The 17,528-nt window shown below is 40.8% G+C and overlaps 1 protein-coding gene across 1 annotated transcript; it reads right to left on the bottom strand.

Annotated features, from left to right (window-relative positions):
* Positions 1 to 4,839: 4,839 nt before the first annotated feature.
* Positions 4,840 to 5,832, bottom strand: WDR5B (WD repeat domain 5B; the record flags this gene model as incomplete). The annotated part of the gene is made up of 1 exon (XM_080696531.1): positions 4,840 to 5,832. One exon carries the CDS (start codon positions 5,830 to 5,832, stop codon positions 4,840 to 4,842), a length of 993 nt encoding a protein of 330 aa, XP_080552657.1.
* Positions 5,833 to 17,528: the final 11,696 nt, after the last annotated feature.

The raw sequence follows: 17,528 nt of genomic DNA on the forward strand, positions 1-17,528 counted from the left end.
TCTGGTATGAGGATCCACGTTGTTGATGTATGTTTTGCACAAACTTATTTCTGCTGTAGAGGTACAAATAAATTTTTTTTTGAAAAATGATTTGTCTTTTATAGCTTTGACTCAAGTAAAATTTATCCCCTCAGATTTTTGGAGAAAATGAAAAAATGAGACAGTTTATTTCAACTTTTAATATTAACTCTTGCTTGCCAGGCATGGTAGCACACATCTGTAATCCCATTACTCAGGAGGCTGAGACAGGAGGTTCTTAGGTTCAAACACAGCCTCAGCAATGTAGTCAGACTCTCAGCAACCTAGCAAGACCTTTTGGAAACAAAAAATAAAAAGAGCAGGGGAGGGGGTAACCTGGAGAAAGAATGCCCTGGGGTTCTATCCCCAGTACCAAAATACATATTTATATATATATATATATTTATATGTGTGTAAACTTGTTAGAGAATCAAATCTTACTTTTATTCCTACTACAAAAGTGACTTCTATTCAGAAGCAAAATAATTTCTAGTTTTCTATTCATTCCTTCTGTGTGCTTATTTCTAAAGGGATAAGGAAGGCCAGCTGAGTACAATGCCCAGATACATTTTGGAGAAACAGCCAAACAACATAGTGCATCTTCGGCCCCTGGAGGCTTTTAGGAGAGTAGTTTTTGAAAATGTCCTGGTAAGGTGATGAGAGTGGTCTGGCCAGGACATATTTTTTTGAGGACTTAGATATTCTCACATCATTCATTTGCTGGGAACCAGCACGGTCACCTCCTAGCTCTATGGCTTAATGTTCTCAATTGGTCCCTTTGCTGCCAGAGGAACTAAATTCCTCAATTAGGGAAATCTCATACATTTTCTTTTTAGTGTTGAAAGGTGAGCATTTACATCTAACATATATCTCATTTATGTATGACTTTGGGATACAAAGTTATCTCATAGTTAGGTGTAGCTGCTGGTTTCTATTTTGATCATTTCATTTATTCTCACATGCCGTATTAGTATATGACAAGTAATTGTACCAATCCCAGCATACCAGTTCTCCTCAGAATTATAACAAATTAAAATGTATTATATACAGCTGTTTAGGAACTTTAATAAACCAGTAAGATGTAACACACTGATGGGGTGTGTCCATACAGCGCCTAAGGAGATGCAGCTTCCCTTGGCCTGAGCGGCCTGCAGCCTAAGGCAAAACGTTAAGTAAAGTGATTCAGCAGAAAATGGGCTAAAGATGGCGCCTGGAGGAAGCTACGAAGGCGTGGTTTCCCCATTCATTATGGGTGGGGAGACTGAGCTGTTTTTCCCTTTCTACCTTTAAAGGAGCTTTTTTTTTTTTTTTTTTTTTTTTTTGGTGGTACTGGGGTTCCTGGAAGCCCTTCCACCTCTGGGCTACACTCCCAGACCTATTTTTACATTTTCATTTTGGAAACAGGGTCTCCTAAGCCAGCGCGCGGCTGGCTTCGAACCTGCGCAATCCTCCTGTCTCCACCTCCCAAGCGCGGGGATTATAAGCGTGCGCCACCACGCCCGGCTAAAGGAGCTTTCTGCACACATGAATGGCTCATGTACTGGCCTGGGATTGGCTGTAAACTACGTGCTAGTGATCTTTATCCCGGATAGGCTAGGCTATTTCTCATGGGAATTCCCCTCGTGACTTGGTGCTATATATATGATTGTTTGGAGAGAAATAAAGGAGATGTTGCTTGACTTGACTCCCAGCTCGTGGGTTTGTGTTCGAGTCGTCGGTACTCATCATCTCACCAAGCCCCGCCGCTGTTGGGCTGGATTCCCGACAACACACTACTTAGAGCTTCATAATGTGATGATGTAAATGATGTGTATATATTTTAAAGTAATTTGACCCCAGCTTCTTTTCAAATATCAAGTTCTTTGATTTTTATCACTTTTAAATTTTCTATCAAAAGGCATTTTTCTCATACAATTTTAGAAGATTAGTTTTTCCCTATTATTTTGGGACCCTTAAACCAATGTTTTATTTTTATTTTTGGTGTTACTGGGGTTCCTGGAAGCCCTTCTTCTGGGCTACATTCCCAGACCTATTTTATATTTTTATTTGGAAACAGGGTCTCTTAAAGCCAGTGTGGCTGGCTTCGAACCTGCGCTATCCTCCTGTCTCCGCCTCCCAAGCGCGGGGATTACAAGCGTGCGCCACCACGCCCAGCTTAAACCAACGTTTTAAATGTGGGTAAATTTTAATGTGGTACTTCAAGAATACTTAACTTTTTATAGAACAATACCATTTTTAGCTATTATTTGTTGAATCTTGTAGATAAGTTGTAATAAAAATGTTTCATTAAACACTCATAATTGTTACCATGCAGCAAGAATTTACACAATTATTTCTCATTGTTATTCTGTATTTGATAATATATAGTGACTACCTCTTTAAGGGTTAAATATAAATTTTTTGGCCAACCTGGCTCTAACTAATCCTACTTCTTCCAGTATTCTCACATACCAGTTTTTTTTTTAAAGTTGTACCCTACTGGTAACTCTAATATACTCCTCAGAACTTGGCAAGCAAACAAATTACTGTCATATATTATTATTAGGGTTTTTTTGTTTTGTTTTTTGCAGTACTGGGGATGGAACCCAGGGGCATTCTACCTTTGAGCTACACCCTCAGCCCAATTTTTTATTCTTTATTTTAAAACAGGGTCTCACCGAGTTGCAAAGAGACTCACTAAGTAGCTGAGGCTGTCTGGGAACCTGTATCCTGTCTCAGCCTTCCAAATGCTAGGATTACAAGCATGTGCCACCACACCTGGCTTTTTTTTTTTTTTTTGGTGATACTGGGGTTCCTGGAAGCCCTTCTATCTCCGGGCTACACTCCCAGACCTATTTTTACATTTTTATTTGGAAACAGGGTCTCCTACGCCAGTGCGCGCGGCTAGCTTCGAACCTGCACGATCCTCCTGTCTCTGCCTCCCAAGCGCGGGGATTACAAGCGTGCGCCACCACGCCCGGCTTTTTTTTTTTTTTTTTTTAAATAAACAGGGCCTCACTGAGTTGCTGAGGGCCTCGCTAAGTAACTGAGGCTGTCTGAAAACCACAATCCTTCTGCCTCAGGCTCATGAATGTTGGGATTACAAGCATGCGCCACCACACCAGGCCTTACTGTCATACTTCAAAAAGTTTTTTGGTGTGTGGTACTGGGGGATTAAACCCAGGGCATTCTACTTCTGAACTACACCCCAGACCTATTTTATTTTTATAACAAGATCTCACTATGTTGTGAAGGACCTCTCACTAAGTTTGCTGAGGCTGGCCTCAGATCTTATGATCCTCCTATCTCAATCTTCTAAGTACTGGAATTGCAAGCATATGTCATATCGTACTGTGTGTGTGTGGGGGGGTTACTGGGGATTCAATCTAGGGACATTCTACCTCTGAGCTATACCCTTATTTTATTCTTTATTTAGAAACATAGTCTCACCAAGCTGTAGAACGCTGACGTTGCCAAGGCTGGTGGTGAACCTGCCATCCTCCTGTTTCAGACTCCCACATACTAGAATTACAAGTGTGCACCACCATGCCCTTCTGTTGTACTATTTTTGCCTAATGTCTAGAGTTTTGTGGTATTTTTTTAATGTTTATCATGTCTCTGTATGTAAAATGGGCAGAAACCATTTTCTTCATTACATTTTTTTACCCTATATTTCCTTTATTCCTGTGTGAATAAAGTAAATATGTGAGGCTAGGATTAGGTACTTTTTAATTAATATATGACCATTTTGGGAGTTTATTACTAACATATTGAAACCAGGCAAGGAATTTTTATGGTACCAATGGTACCATTCATTGTCACGCATCAAACATTGAATCCCTTCTTTACAAAAACCAAGAATACAAAGATGAGTAAGACATACTTCCTGATCCCACCAAGCTCATTATTTGCTGAAAACCTGGTCCATGAAACTAATACAACACAAACTGGCAAATATATATATTTTCAATTTTATAAGAGAACCTATAGAAACGAGCAGGAAAACAACTCCATTCTCCACTAAGGTTCAAGGCAAGTGCAGGCAGTGATGGCACAAAACAGCACAATCTAATAAGGTAGTTGGAGGTCCTTCAATTAAAAGTTTTAGACTCTTAGCAATTATTTATCACTTATTTATTTTTCCCAACTTACAGGACCTGATTCTGTGGATTGTTTCACATCTCATCATGTAGTATGTCACCAAAAGTGCAATGGCGCAGGACATCTACTTTTGTTCATCTGACCTCCCCAAACTAGATACTGCGAACACCCAGCTTCCCTCACTTTATCATCTAGTCTTGTCAACCTTCCATATATTCCCCCAAATACGAACCACCTAGTACAGTCATTGAAAGGCACAGAATGGAAGTCTGTCCAGAGACAAAAATGATACTCTGAGCTGGGCCTGGTGGCACACACTTGTAATGCCAGCATTTGGGAGGCTGAGAATGGAGGATTGTTATTCAGCCTCAGCTACTTAGTGAGGTCCTTTGCAACTCAAGTGAGACTCTGTTTCAAAATAAAAAATAAGAAAATAGGGCTGGGGGTACAGCTTGGAGGTAGAATGCCCACAGGTTCCATCCCCAGTACCAAACACACACACACACACACACACACACACACACACACACAAATTCCTAACAGGCCTTAAGTGAGTCAGAAGCCCCAAATAGGTTCTATATTTTAACAACTGTCTATTTTGTAAGTTTATATTATAAATTTCAAAATCTTACAAAGATATTTTATAAAAGGAATATAAATCCATGCCATACTTGAGGAACTATCTTTTCAAATATCTAAGTTATTTACCAACTTTGTTTTACTACTAGATTTCCAAAGGGCTTAGTAGTTACTCATCCACAGTTTAATTGTTTTGTCATTCTCTAATGCTGCTGATGCAATGATGTTTTCTGTAGGATGACAAGCTACGGAGATCACAACATCTGTGTGACCTTGTAATTTCTGTACAATCTCTTTAGTCTGAAGGTTCCAAATATAAACCAGGTTATCCTCTGAACCAGACACAATCCACTTTCCACCAGTAACTGAAAAATTGGCGAATATGCAGTATTTCTCATTTTTATGACCAGTGTATGTCTTCAGGCATCTGCCTCTGCTGTAATCCCACAGTTTAATAGTATTGTTCAAAGTTGCAATGAGAATATATTTGCCATTCGGAGAAAATTTTACAAAAGAGACAAGAGGGTTATTATTATCAACAAGTGTTTTTAAACACTGACCTGATGCAGCATCCCAGATTATACAGAGTCCATCATAGCTACTGGATACTATCAAGGACCCATTACTATTAAAATGCACAGCAGAAATTGGGTCAGAATGAGCAGACAAAGTCTTGAGGCACTTTCCTGTCTCCACCTCCCATATTTTCACAGTCTCATCAAAAGATCCTGAAACAACGAGGTTGGATGGTGGATTGAAATTACAGCAAAAGACGTAATTATTATGTCCCTTCAGTGTTTTCAAACATTTTCCAGATCTCACATCCCATACCTTCAGAGTTTTATCATCTGAGGCAGACACAAGACGACTGGAATCTGATGACCAGGCAACATCTGATATTTCCAGACTGTGACCATAGAGTGTTTTCTCATATTTCCCATCATACGCTCCCCAAATGATAACTAGTTTGTCAGCAGAAGAACTTGCTAGCCATTCTCCATTAGGACTAAACTTGACTGATGATACTGCTGCTGTATGCCCCACGAGAGTAAGTTTGAGAGTATAGTTCGGTTTTTCAGGCGCTTCTCGGTGCTGACTTGCTGAGGAGAGAAGGGTCCACGGTGGTACGGGATCTCCAGACTTCCTAGCTGCCATGGTTCTAAAGCCCCAGGGCAGTCGGCTGATTATACCTCGACCCCTACGCAGTAGTTAAAAACAAAACGGGGAAAAATAAAGATTTGGTTGTAATTTCTGGTTGATACGCACTGAATCAGCAGCACGGCTTGAAGTGCTCCCTCTTTTTGTTAAGTACTTACAAATACTATAAAAAGGGGCGCGGCCGGCCCAAGGAACCCCCTCACCTCTGAAATGTTTGAGAACACTGAGCAACTCTACCAGCCAGAGAAACTGAGTACTCGGGGATTAACAAAACACCGCTTCGAACAGAAGATTTAAACGTTCAGAATCGGCCCCGCCGGACTCCAGCGTCCACCTAAGCAACCCGGAAGAGCGCGTCGGCGCATGTGCAAAGAGGGCCCGCCCATCGTCACCGCGCCCAGGCGACGCAGCCAATGAGAGGCGCCCGCCCGCGCCTGCGCAAGAGGCGCCGGAGTTAGCTTCCGGTCCTATTTGCCTGCGCTTTACAAACCTAAATGCCGCCTTAGCGAATGGGAAGCAATTGTGGGATTTTTCCAGACCTGACTGGCGGGTATGGAAGTCAGAGGATCTTCATTTCAAAGAACATGCATTTCATTTCCGAAAGGAGCCACATGTCCACCCTTAGTTCCTAACGTGCCCAAACTGCAGGCCTTTTAGAAATGGGACATTGACCCACCCTGTGCTCCCAGCAAGCTCCTGAGCTCCAGTGGCTTTGGTTCTGTTCTCTGTTGTCATGTTAAGCATCTTGGCATGTTAGGTGGGGCTTACTTGATTACCGTGGCAGGGAGAGTGGAGCAGAATCGATGCCCAGATTTAAGACGTCTGGTTCAAAAGTTTCCCTGTAAACCTTTAGGAAAGGATTAAGGGGGGAAGCGGAGGGGGGGAGAAAAGGATAAAAAGAACATTAGTTTTGGAGATCGTCCCGGATAGCCAGAGTAATATGGAAAGAAAGGAGCAAAGGTCTGTTTTAGCACTTGTTCAGGTTTCCTCAGAAAATAAAAGAACGCCTATCTCCCAAAGTTCTTCATTTCCAGTAACACACACACACACACACACACACACACACACACACACACACACACACAGTACTTAAGATAGAAAAGGACAACATAGTTGGTGTAATGGGGTAAGAAATGGGTACAGTGACTTTAATGAGGCTTCAGAGCTTTCCCTAATTTTAAGAAACGCTAATGGGAGCTGGGCAGCGTGTTTTACGCCAGCAGTCACAGTAATTGGGAGGCTGAGACTGGAGGATCTGATTCAAGTCCAGCCTCAGCAATTTAGTGAGATCCTAAGCCAGGGCTGGGGTGCAGCTCAGAGATAGAATGCCCCTGTATCAGGAAAAAAAAAAAAAAAATTCCTGTGATTATAAGCATGGGCCACCGCACCCAGCATCCAATGCATTTTTACAAAGGTTTTTGGCTATTAAGGCAAAATCTCCATGGAACTCCCCTTTGTAACATTTTCAAGAGAAACCTTTTTTTTTCAATGTTTTTTTTTTTTTTTTTTTTTTTTTGGTGGTACTGGAGGTGGAACCCAGAGGCTTTCTACCTCTGGGCTATACTCCCAGACCTATTTTATGTTTTATTTAGAAACAGGGTCTCACTAAGTTGCTGAGAGCCTCACTAAGTAGCTGAGGCTGGCTTTGAACCTGCGCGATCCTCCTGTCTCAGCCTCCCAAGCGCGGGGATTACAAGCGTGCGCCACCACAAGCATGCGCCACCACGCCGGCTCAATGTATCTTAAAGTTCAATTCTGACAGCCCTGCCTCTTCCCTCCCTACTCCTCATTAGCTTGGATTAGTGTGACTGTGGATGGGAACTTATCAACAGAAACTATTTCCATTTTATGCACTCCTTGAAGGGTCAATTTAAAAGCAACTAGAGAAGAAAATTTAGGCTTTGCTTCAAAGAACTTAAGGGGGTGTTGGTGCTGGAGTGTATTTTGTCCACTACAAATATCAGAAGCACAAAGGAAAGAAGGGACAGAATTCATGTGTTGATAGGAATCTTAACAGACACAAGTTTTCTCCAGATTTTTTCCAAACTTTGAGTAAATTAAAACCTATTTGATCTGGGATATCAAACAGCATCATGTATCATCAAGGTTATGACTAAGATTGGTTATGTCTTATTTGTCATGCTCTAGCATTAACAAGTAGTCCTAACATTGTAGTCCTAATGAGAACTAAGACTTTCCTCAGTACTTGGGAGCTTGAGACAGAAGGATTGCAGTTTCACGGTCAGCCTCAGCAACTTAGTGAGGCTTACGAAATTAAAAAAAAAAAATAGGGCTGGGGGTAGGGGGTGGGAGGTAGAATGCCCCTGGGTTCGATCTGTAATACCACATAAAAAAGGATTTCATAATTTTAGTTACTGGGGGAGAAGTAAGGGCATTGGTGATGGAGTATATAGAAGCAGGAAATACTGATACAGGTAGATCCAAAGTAGCAATCCGTAACTAAAGAGTGGCCATTGGGATTCCCCAAAAATCCATTACATGGTTACCCCCCTTTTTGACAATATTTTTGTTGATCGTAATTTTTGCCAGATAGACGACTTGAAAACGCCTATAAAAATTAAGTGTCTTTCAGTCTCTCCTTCCCTCCCTTCTGTGTCTGGTTCTCGGGGTTGGATCAGGAGCACTTTACCACTCAACTGCATTACCAACCCTTCTGAGACAGGGGATCGCTAAGTTGTTGAGGCTGGCCTCAAGCTTTAATTTTTAATTAAAAAAATTTTTTTTGCAGTACTGGGAATGGAACCCAGAGACAGTCTACCTCTGAACTACATCCCCAGCCCTATTTTTTATTCTTTGTTTTGAAACAAGGTCTCATTGAGTTATAAAAGGCCTCACTAAGTAGTCGCTGAGGCTGTCCTTGAACCGTGATTCTCCTGTCTCAGCTTCCCAAATGCTGGGATTTACAAGTGTGTGCCACCATGCCCAGCTCGGCCTCAAACTTTAGATCCTTCTGCCTCAGCCTCCCCAATAGCTGAAATTATAGGCATATGCCACTGAGACAAGCTCTTTAAAGTTCTCTTTTTTTCTTTTCTTTTTTTGTGGTGCTAGGGATTGAACCCAAGGGCATCCTAACTCTGAGCTACAACCCCAGACCAATTTTTTATTATTTATTTGGAAACAGGGTTTCATTAAATTGCAGAGGGCCTAACTAAATTGCTGAGGCTGGCCTCGAACCCACAATCTTCCTATCTCAGCCTCCCAAGTACTGGACTTACAGGCATGTGCCACCATTCCTGGTGACTCATAGAAGTTTCAAAAGCCCTTATCTAGCTGGGCGTGGTGGCACATGCTTGTAATCCCAGCATTCTGGAGGCTGAGACTTGAGGAGGATTGCAGTCCAGACAGCCTCAGCTACTTAGTGAGGCCCTCTGCAACTTAGTGAGACCCTGTTTCAAAATAAGGAATAAAAAGTAGGGCGGGGGGTATAGCTGGGAGGTTGAGAGCGCCGAATCCTAACCACAAGACCACCAGGGAGGCTTAGCTGGGAGGTTGAATGCCTCTGGGTTCTATCCCCAGACCCACAAAAACAAAACAAAAAAACCTTATCTATAGTTGACAGGCTTATTCATCTTGCCCCTCAGTAAAAACCTGCAAATATTTTAAGTGGAAATATTGCCATGATTGGGGGATTTCTTTATTTTTTTCTTTTAGTATCATGGCCTGGTACTAAAGTGGAATTTAACAAAAAAATATTTTTTTTTTCTGGGAATGAATGGCTTGGGAGTGATTCTTATATTAAAGACTGTACCAACTTCGTTCTTACCAACACTTGGCTACTAAATCCAGCCCTCAAAATCAAGTACAATTCAACTGTAACCTGAACCTAGCTGATTTTGACCTCTCATAAATGAAACCTTAGTTGGACTAAATATGGAATGGCCACCGATCTTCCAAATTGGGACATTTTCAAAAGTGAAAGGGAATACTTAATCAACAGGTGCTAATTGATCCACAGGTTTAAACTGAGATGGCTGTTACCAAACCAGCAGTCACTGCTGACTCCCCAAGAGGACTCTTCTCATAACCCAATCTGGGAAAATTCTACTTTATGTGAGAGTTTACACCCAGCCTACCTAGATCTCTTCTCAGATCTAGTACTATTCTCTGCCCAGCACTGTAGTATTTCAGCCCCACCCCCAACCCTGCGCACTGGGGATGAACTCAGGGGGTAGTCTACCTTCAAGCTACACCCCAGCCCGTTTTTATTCTTTATTTTGAAAGTCTCACTGAGTTGCAAGGAGCCTCGCTAAGTAGCCGAGGCTTCAGCCTCCCCAGTGCTGGGATTATAAGCGTGCACCATCACATCCTGCTCGGCTCTTCATTTTCTTTGTACCCATCACTCTATCTTAATAACGCTAAGCCTAAATGGTAGATAAGGCAGTGATCCTTATTATGGATCCTCCAGTGGACTGTTTCCTCGGGTTAAGTAGATATTGGATAAAGAAAAGAGTAATTTCATTTTTTTTTGCAAATACATTCATGATCACAGAATATATTAGGAAAAAAACCTGACTTTTCAAGATGCACGTGAAATAGAGACAATTACCCAAATTGGCTTTAATAAATTGTAAACCAACATCTGTGTACTGTAGATGAAGCAATGAAGTCTGCAAGAACTGAGACTGTTTGGCTTTAAAATTTTTTCAGAGAAAAATAACTGGTCAGTGGAATCTCTAAAAAATAGATAAGCAGTTATGCAATGAAGAAATATCCCATCTTTTTGTTTCTACTCATCTGTTCCTTATACTGGAAGAATGGACGAGGAGAATGTTCTCATGTAATAATACAACATATACAAATAAAAATCCCCGGGCGTGGTGGCGCTCCCTTGTAATCCCAGCACTCTGGAGGCTGAGACCGGAAGAAGGATTGCGGTTCGCGGACAGCCTCAGCTACTTAGTGAGGCCCTCTGCAACTCAGTGAGACCCAGTTTCAAAATAAAGAATAAATCCTCAGTATCTCCCCCCAAAAATCCCCGTTTACTTTTTTTGCGGGTCTGGAGATGGAACCCAGGGGCATTCAACCTCCGAGCTATACCCCATGCCCTATTTTTTATTCTTTATTTTGAAACCGGGTCTCACTGAGTTGCAGAGGACCTCACTAAGTAGCTGAGGCTGTTCGCGAACCGCAATCCTCCAGGTCTCAGCCTCCCGAATGCTGGGATTACAAGCGTGCGCCACCACGCCCGGCTAAAATCCCCGTTTAATAGACTATGATAATCACCAACTTCCACATTTGCTATATCAGACAAAACTCTTTAAAATATGTCAGAATAAGCTGGGCATAGTGGTAAATGTTTGTAATCCCAGAATTTGGGAGGCTGAAACCGGAGGATCTTGGTTCAAGGACAGCCTCGGCTACTTAGTGAGGCCCTCTGCAACTCAGTGAGACCCTGTTTCAAAATAAAGAAAAATAGGGCTGGGAGTGTAGCTTGGAGGTATAATGCCCCTGGGTTCCATCCCCAGTACTGCATAAAAAACCAAAGAAAGATGTTTGTACCTCTTTATTTTTGCGGTACTGGGGATGGAACCTAGGGGCATTCTACCTCCAAGCTACACACCAGTCCTATTTTGTATTCTTTATTTTGAAACAGGGTCTAAGTTGCTGAGAGCCCAAGTAGCTGGGGCTGGCCATGAACTTATGAAATCCTGTCTCAGCCTCCCAAATGCTGGAATTACAAGCATGCGCCACCAAACGTGGCTTATTGCTGTTTTTTAAATAACGAATCTCTGCTATTGACAATGTTTGCCTTTGTATACTTTAGGTCATATTGTGTTCCAGATGTTAAGACATTTGCTTTATTTTTCATTTTGTGGGTCTGGGGATGGAACATAGGGGCATTCGACCTCTGAGCTACAGCTCCTGCCCTGTTTTTTGAAACTGAGTCTCATTGAGTTGCAGAGGGCCTAAGTAGCTGAGGCTGTCTGTGAACCGCGATCCTCGGGTATCAGCCTCCAGAATGCTGGGATTACAAGCGTGGGCCACCATACCCGGCTGAGACACTTCCTTTAATAGTTGTTAATCCTGGTTCCAAACAACACAAATTCCTTCTTTTGTAATCAAGTATTCTATTAATATCATATAGATGTATGTTCCTTCATTTATTAGTTTCTGAATGTCTTACTATATGCAAGGCACTTACCCCTCACCTGAATGACTGCATTCAAGGGCAAAGAATCACTAGAGGCCTTCCATATGAAAGTGTGAGAATACTTTGACAGGACAAGGAGTAGCCAAAATGACTTGAGGTAAGCAGAAACACATAAAACAACACAAGGCGCGATCTCTGTGGAATCAGGATTCAGTAGGCTGTGAGGGTTACATCTGTGGCACTGGTTTTCAAGGCCACAATCCATCATTTCAAAGCCTGTGTTAATACCTTCCCCTTTCTACATTTGTATTTAAATGAAGATGTTTTTCCAGGCGTGGTGGCACACACTTGTAATCCCAGCATTTGGAGGACTGAGAAAGGAGGATGGGGTTTGTGGACAGCCTCGGCTACTTAGTGAGGCCCTTTGGCAAGCCAGTGAGACCCTGTTTCAAATAAAGAAAAAATAGGGCTGGGAGTGTAGCTTGGAGGTATAATGCCCCTGGGTTCCATCCCCAGTACTGCATAAAAAACCAAAGAAAGATGTTTGTACCTCAAATATCCCTAAATTAAATGCCAATTATTTGCAATATATATGTAAACATATATATATTATACATAATATATATTATATACAGAAATCTGTTATGTAACCTTCTGTTATATACTTAAATCTACTTGTCTAGTTGTCCAATATTTTGGCACCACAGAAGGGAAAAGATGTTGGGGCTGAGGTCTGCACTACAAACTATGTAAACTAAAAGCAACTTATACCTGATGAAGTCACTTAAGGTTGCTGGATGAAAATCAGGAAGAATGGTCCAACCAAACAGGGCATGCCCCCCTGTTGCTATAGAGTTCCTGGACAGAGAACTATTGCATGACCACTGCTTTCTTCAAGACACAACACCTGTTGAGTTCCTCCTTCCCTTGGACAGCCAGTATCTAGGGATCGTGGCTATGGAGTAACTTCTTGTATGTCTTGATTTTCTTTTTTTTTTTTTTTCTTGTTGCATTACTGGGGATGGAACCCAGGGGCATTCTACCTCCACCCCCAGCCATATTTTTAAATTCTTTATTTTGAAACAGGGTCTCACTGAGTTGCAAAGGGCCTCATTAAGTAGCTTAGGCTGGTTGTGATCCCAGATTCTCCTGTCTCCACTTCCCAAATGCTGGGATTACAAGTGTGCACCACAACTCCCAGCTCAAACAGGCACTTTATGTTCAACAGCAGTTGGATAGGTTTGATTAGTCTGTCAGTCTTTATTTTGATGCCCTGGTACTCATTCTAACAACCTGTCTTATTCCTGACAAGAATATTCCTGGAATAATCCGTGTGTGTGTGTGTGTGTGTGTGTGTGTGTGTGTGTGTACTGAACCCAGGGGCAATCTACCTCAGAGCTACATCACCAAACCAATCTTTTATTTTTGGTGGTACTGGGGTTCCTGGAAACCCTTCTACCTCCAAGCTACACTCCCAGACCTATTTTATATTTTTATTTGGAAACGGTCTCTTTAGCCAGCGCGGCTGGCTTCAAACCTGCGTGATCCTCCCTCCTGTCTCCGCCTCCCAAGCGCGGGGATTACAAGCGATCTTCTTATTATTGTTTTGAAACAGGTTGCTGAGAACCTTGCTAAGTTGCTGAGGCTTGCTTTGAACCTTTGATCCTTCTGTTTCAGGGTCTAGAATATTCCTTATAGTCTACTTGCTATACTAACATCTGGCATTCAATTACTTTAAAAAAAAACTTAACTTTTATGATAGGAAAAGTAGTCCCAATTATTTCCCAACTGGGTAGATATTTACTTAATGTTCACCTGACAGAAGGAAATGGTTCTATTAATTTAAGATATCAAAATATCTAGATTTGAGACTTCCACATATAGGCCACTTATCTCTACAAGCAAGCAAATTTTGACATCCAGGAGGTAGAATACATTATACAAAAGTTGAGAGCAAACAATAATCCTTTCTAAAGTGAGTCTCTCTTCTTTAGTGAATATCATCCTTAGACAGCACTTTACAATTTACATTAAAGCTCCGACTTTTACAACACCTATCAGTGGGACTTGCCTCCTGATACAATTTCCACACAAGTAAGCAGTAAGAAAGAAATGCTTTGACTCAAGTAAAACCTTTATATAATGCAGCCCCAAGTTGGGGAATCAAATAGCTGAAATGTTTATTTAGTACTAAAGAAATTTAAAGTTGCCTGTAGGTAGCCATGTACAATAGAGTATTTTGTTGACAAGTTTGGTTGATAAAATATACTTACATATTTTTCTTAGGCAAAATCAGCAGCAACCAGGAATAATTCATATTTATTATGGGAAAACTGCTAATTTTTTTTTCTGTGACAATAAGGCTGATGATGACCCAGAGTCCAATCAGTTTTATCTGGTATAGAGAAGAAACATCCTAGGGCAACAGTTTTCAAAAGCAGTACTACAGACAAAGGCATTCAAAAGACACCTGATTGTTACAAGGATATAAAGTGTTCCACAGAGAACTCTGTCTCCTAAATATCTTTTCTTCATATCCATCATCTTTCCCTTCCCTGGTATTTCTCCATTCAACCAAATCTAACTGCTGATCCTTCAGATATAAGGTGACTTTTACACCCCCAATTCTGTGTGTGTGTGTGTGTGTGTGTGTGTGTGTGTGTGTGTGTGTGTGTGTGTGTCGGTTAATGAGAGGTTGAGCCCAGGGGCATTTACCTCCAAGATAAATTTCCAATCCTTTTTATTTTGAAACAGGGTCTCACTAAGTTATCAAAGGTCTTGCCAAGTTGCTAAGGCTAGCCTTGAACCTGCACTCTTCCAGTCTCATGTGCACCTAGCTTCTGAATGCTTTTCCCCCACCAAAGATCTCATTGCAAAGATTATACTTTAAAAGCTTGGAGGAAATGAAATAAAAAGGAAATGAAAAACAAAGCCACTTTCCCCAACCAGTACATAAAGTTACAAGTAGTCTTTTGTTCAAATTAATACACTTTTGTAATGACTAACACTTTTGTCATAAAAGTATTCAACTTAATTGAAACTAACTTCATAGACTCTTCCAGACCAAGAACTAAAAATAGGATTTACAGTTACCCTGTAAAATTTCATTCTATGGCCCAAAAGGCTGCTTCATAAGTACCAAGTTTTAGTACATCTGAATTATGCTGGGATTTAACTTTAGTAAGTTCTAATGTTTATACTTTAAACAAATCACATCAGTTATATGGACTGTTTTAATTCATCACTGAGACACTGCAATTGCTAGCAAAAATTACCACTGTACACTATTCTTACTAACGTGAGGAGACAACTTTGTGTGCTTATATTTTTTCATTCAAATTGATTTATAAAATGAAAATTTTTAAACTATCCAATAGAAGATACATAATTTAAAACATCCTATAGAAATGACATGTTACTGGTAATTTACAATTTAAAAAAACTCAGCCACAAAAAAGGTCAAAGCTAAAAACAAGTTTTTACTATGAATCAGTGCTTCTATTATTCTTCTGAAAGAAGTTATATTTTAATGTGATGTAAAGGCAACATTGAAAGTTCTTTAAATTAACCACCTAATTTATCCCTAAAATTACAAAGAATCAAAGTCTTTTACAAGTCAAGTGCAGTAAACTAAAATGTTCTCTCAGCACAAAGCAGCACTAGAAAAAATAACAGTATGGATGGGATTTGACTAGTTTTGCAGTGGCTGCTCCATCAATAACAACAGACATCAGACGGTATTCATCCCAGAGCACGGACACAACTACAGACTAGAGGCGAAGAATGCGTCACTCTTGGCTGATAAATGTCCTTTGTATTTGCATCTTTCTAGTTTGAGTGGAGTTTTTAAAAGTTTAAATCCGGTCATATAAGTTGGCTGCTTAAATAACATCATGATGAGGTATGAAAACTCTGAATATCCTTTACATTCAGCAGGATTTACCAGAGATGTATAACAGCTTGTCAGGGGCAACTTCCAGATAGTTTTTACTTTGGGATTTTGAATTCTAGAAGACGTTAAGTCTAAAGAAGTTTAAAAGGGTATACTCTTAGACAGAAGTGAGCAACTTTTCCTTCAGAATTCATTTCAAATAGATCATCATCAAAAAATCTTCTGATAGTGAATCCCAACATTGAGTCAAGACGGCCAACTAGCACCGAGGAGTCACAATGAACTCACTTGCAGTTATCTTGGCAATTAAGCTTATTTTTTTCATTCCAGTCCAAGTTCAAATGTGAATCAGTGAACACCATACTGGAAGCGCCATTTGCAGGTATAGATTGCAGTCATCATTAAATGAGCCAAAGGGTGGACACCATTTTTATTAGAGGGGGGTAGGTAGGGTAATAGTAGGAGATGAAATAAAATGATTAGGAACAATGAGGTTATTAGAAAAAGGATCAGTGCTTATTTGGGTTAAGCAGCTCATGAAGAGAAGACGTTTGTTTTTCCTAAGATAATGGACGCAACATTATAGGGATCATAATGCAGCAGAAATATATCAGAATCAAGCTGCTAAGAAAAAAACCCTAAGTAACGTTTAAAAGTATTTGTTACCTGTCAGTGAAGGAGGGAAAAAGCACCTAGGGTGAACTTCCAATTTACTGAGGACCTTGATCAGGACCACAAAGCCTGAAACACTTGTTGTAAAGCAGAAACACAGCCTCTCATCACACAGACTGATTTTAGAAAACCAAAGGAGGTTTTCTTTCTTACTTTTTAAGTGAATTATAGGGTATGCTTTTTTTTTTTTAATCACTAAGGACCCTAAATCTTCATACCAGCATTAGAACTGAACCACTTCCAAACCCTAAGACATGTAAGACAAAAGAGAAGCAAAAGCCATATAAACTAATATGTGTGCCTCTCCTTTCTGCATTAAGGGAATCTGCAAACCATTATCACCTTTAAGAGTCAAAGTGTTAATTCTTCAGCATTCCTGACATCTAGAAAGCACATTCACTGAAGGCTGAAGGTGAGGGACTGGATGGTTTCACTTTAACTTCTGAAGAATGGCGCCAATAGAGAGAAAACCATCCAATTTCAGTAAAGATTAATGCAAATTTGGCTAGAAAAAGCCACCAGGTAATCCAAGGGTTCACTGTGGAAGAACTCATGAAAAGTACTCTGAAGTGTACAACAGGTCTAAACATCTCCCTTGTCGCAAGTAGTTGTTGAATTCAAGATAAAGGTTTAGTTTTATCTTTTAATGTCAGTATTTTTTTTCCCACTTTAAAGGGAATGAGGAGGATTCCTCTTTTTTTCCCCCACAAAAAAGGGAGCACATTAATAGGTATATATTCCCATGACTCTAATATAAGTGCGGATCTCCAAAGCCTAGGGACTTTTCCATAAGCGAGTGGGTCATCTGGTTACCCTTTTATTACAAGGGCATTCCACCACAGAGAGCCAGAGGTTTTCCAGATGTGTGTAAGAGAGCAGGTGCGCAAGGCAAGCAAATGAGCGCAAACAGTATTATGGAAAACATTTGAGGAATTAGCTCCATGAGGACTGTGGGCTCCACAAGGACTCAGTTGGGTGGCCTGGTCTGACACAGGAACACAGAAGCAGAGTATTGCT

Source organism: Muscardinus avellanarius (genome assembly GCF_963383645.1).
Source record: "Muscardinus avellanarius genome assembly, chromosome: 5".
In the NCBI taxonomy this organism is placed as follows: domain Eukaryota; kingdom Metazoa; phylum Chordata; class Mammalia; order Rodentia; family Gliridae; genus Muscardinus; species Muscardinus avellanarius.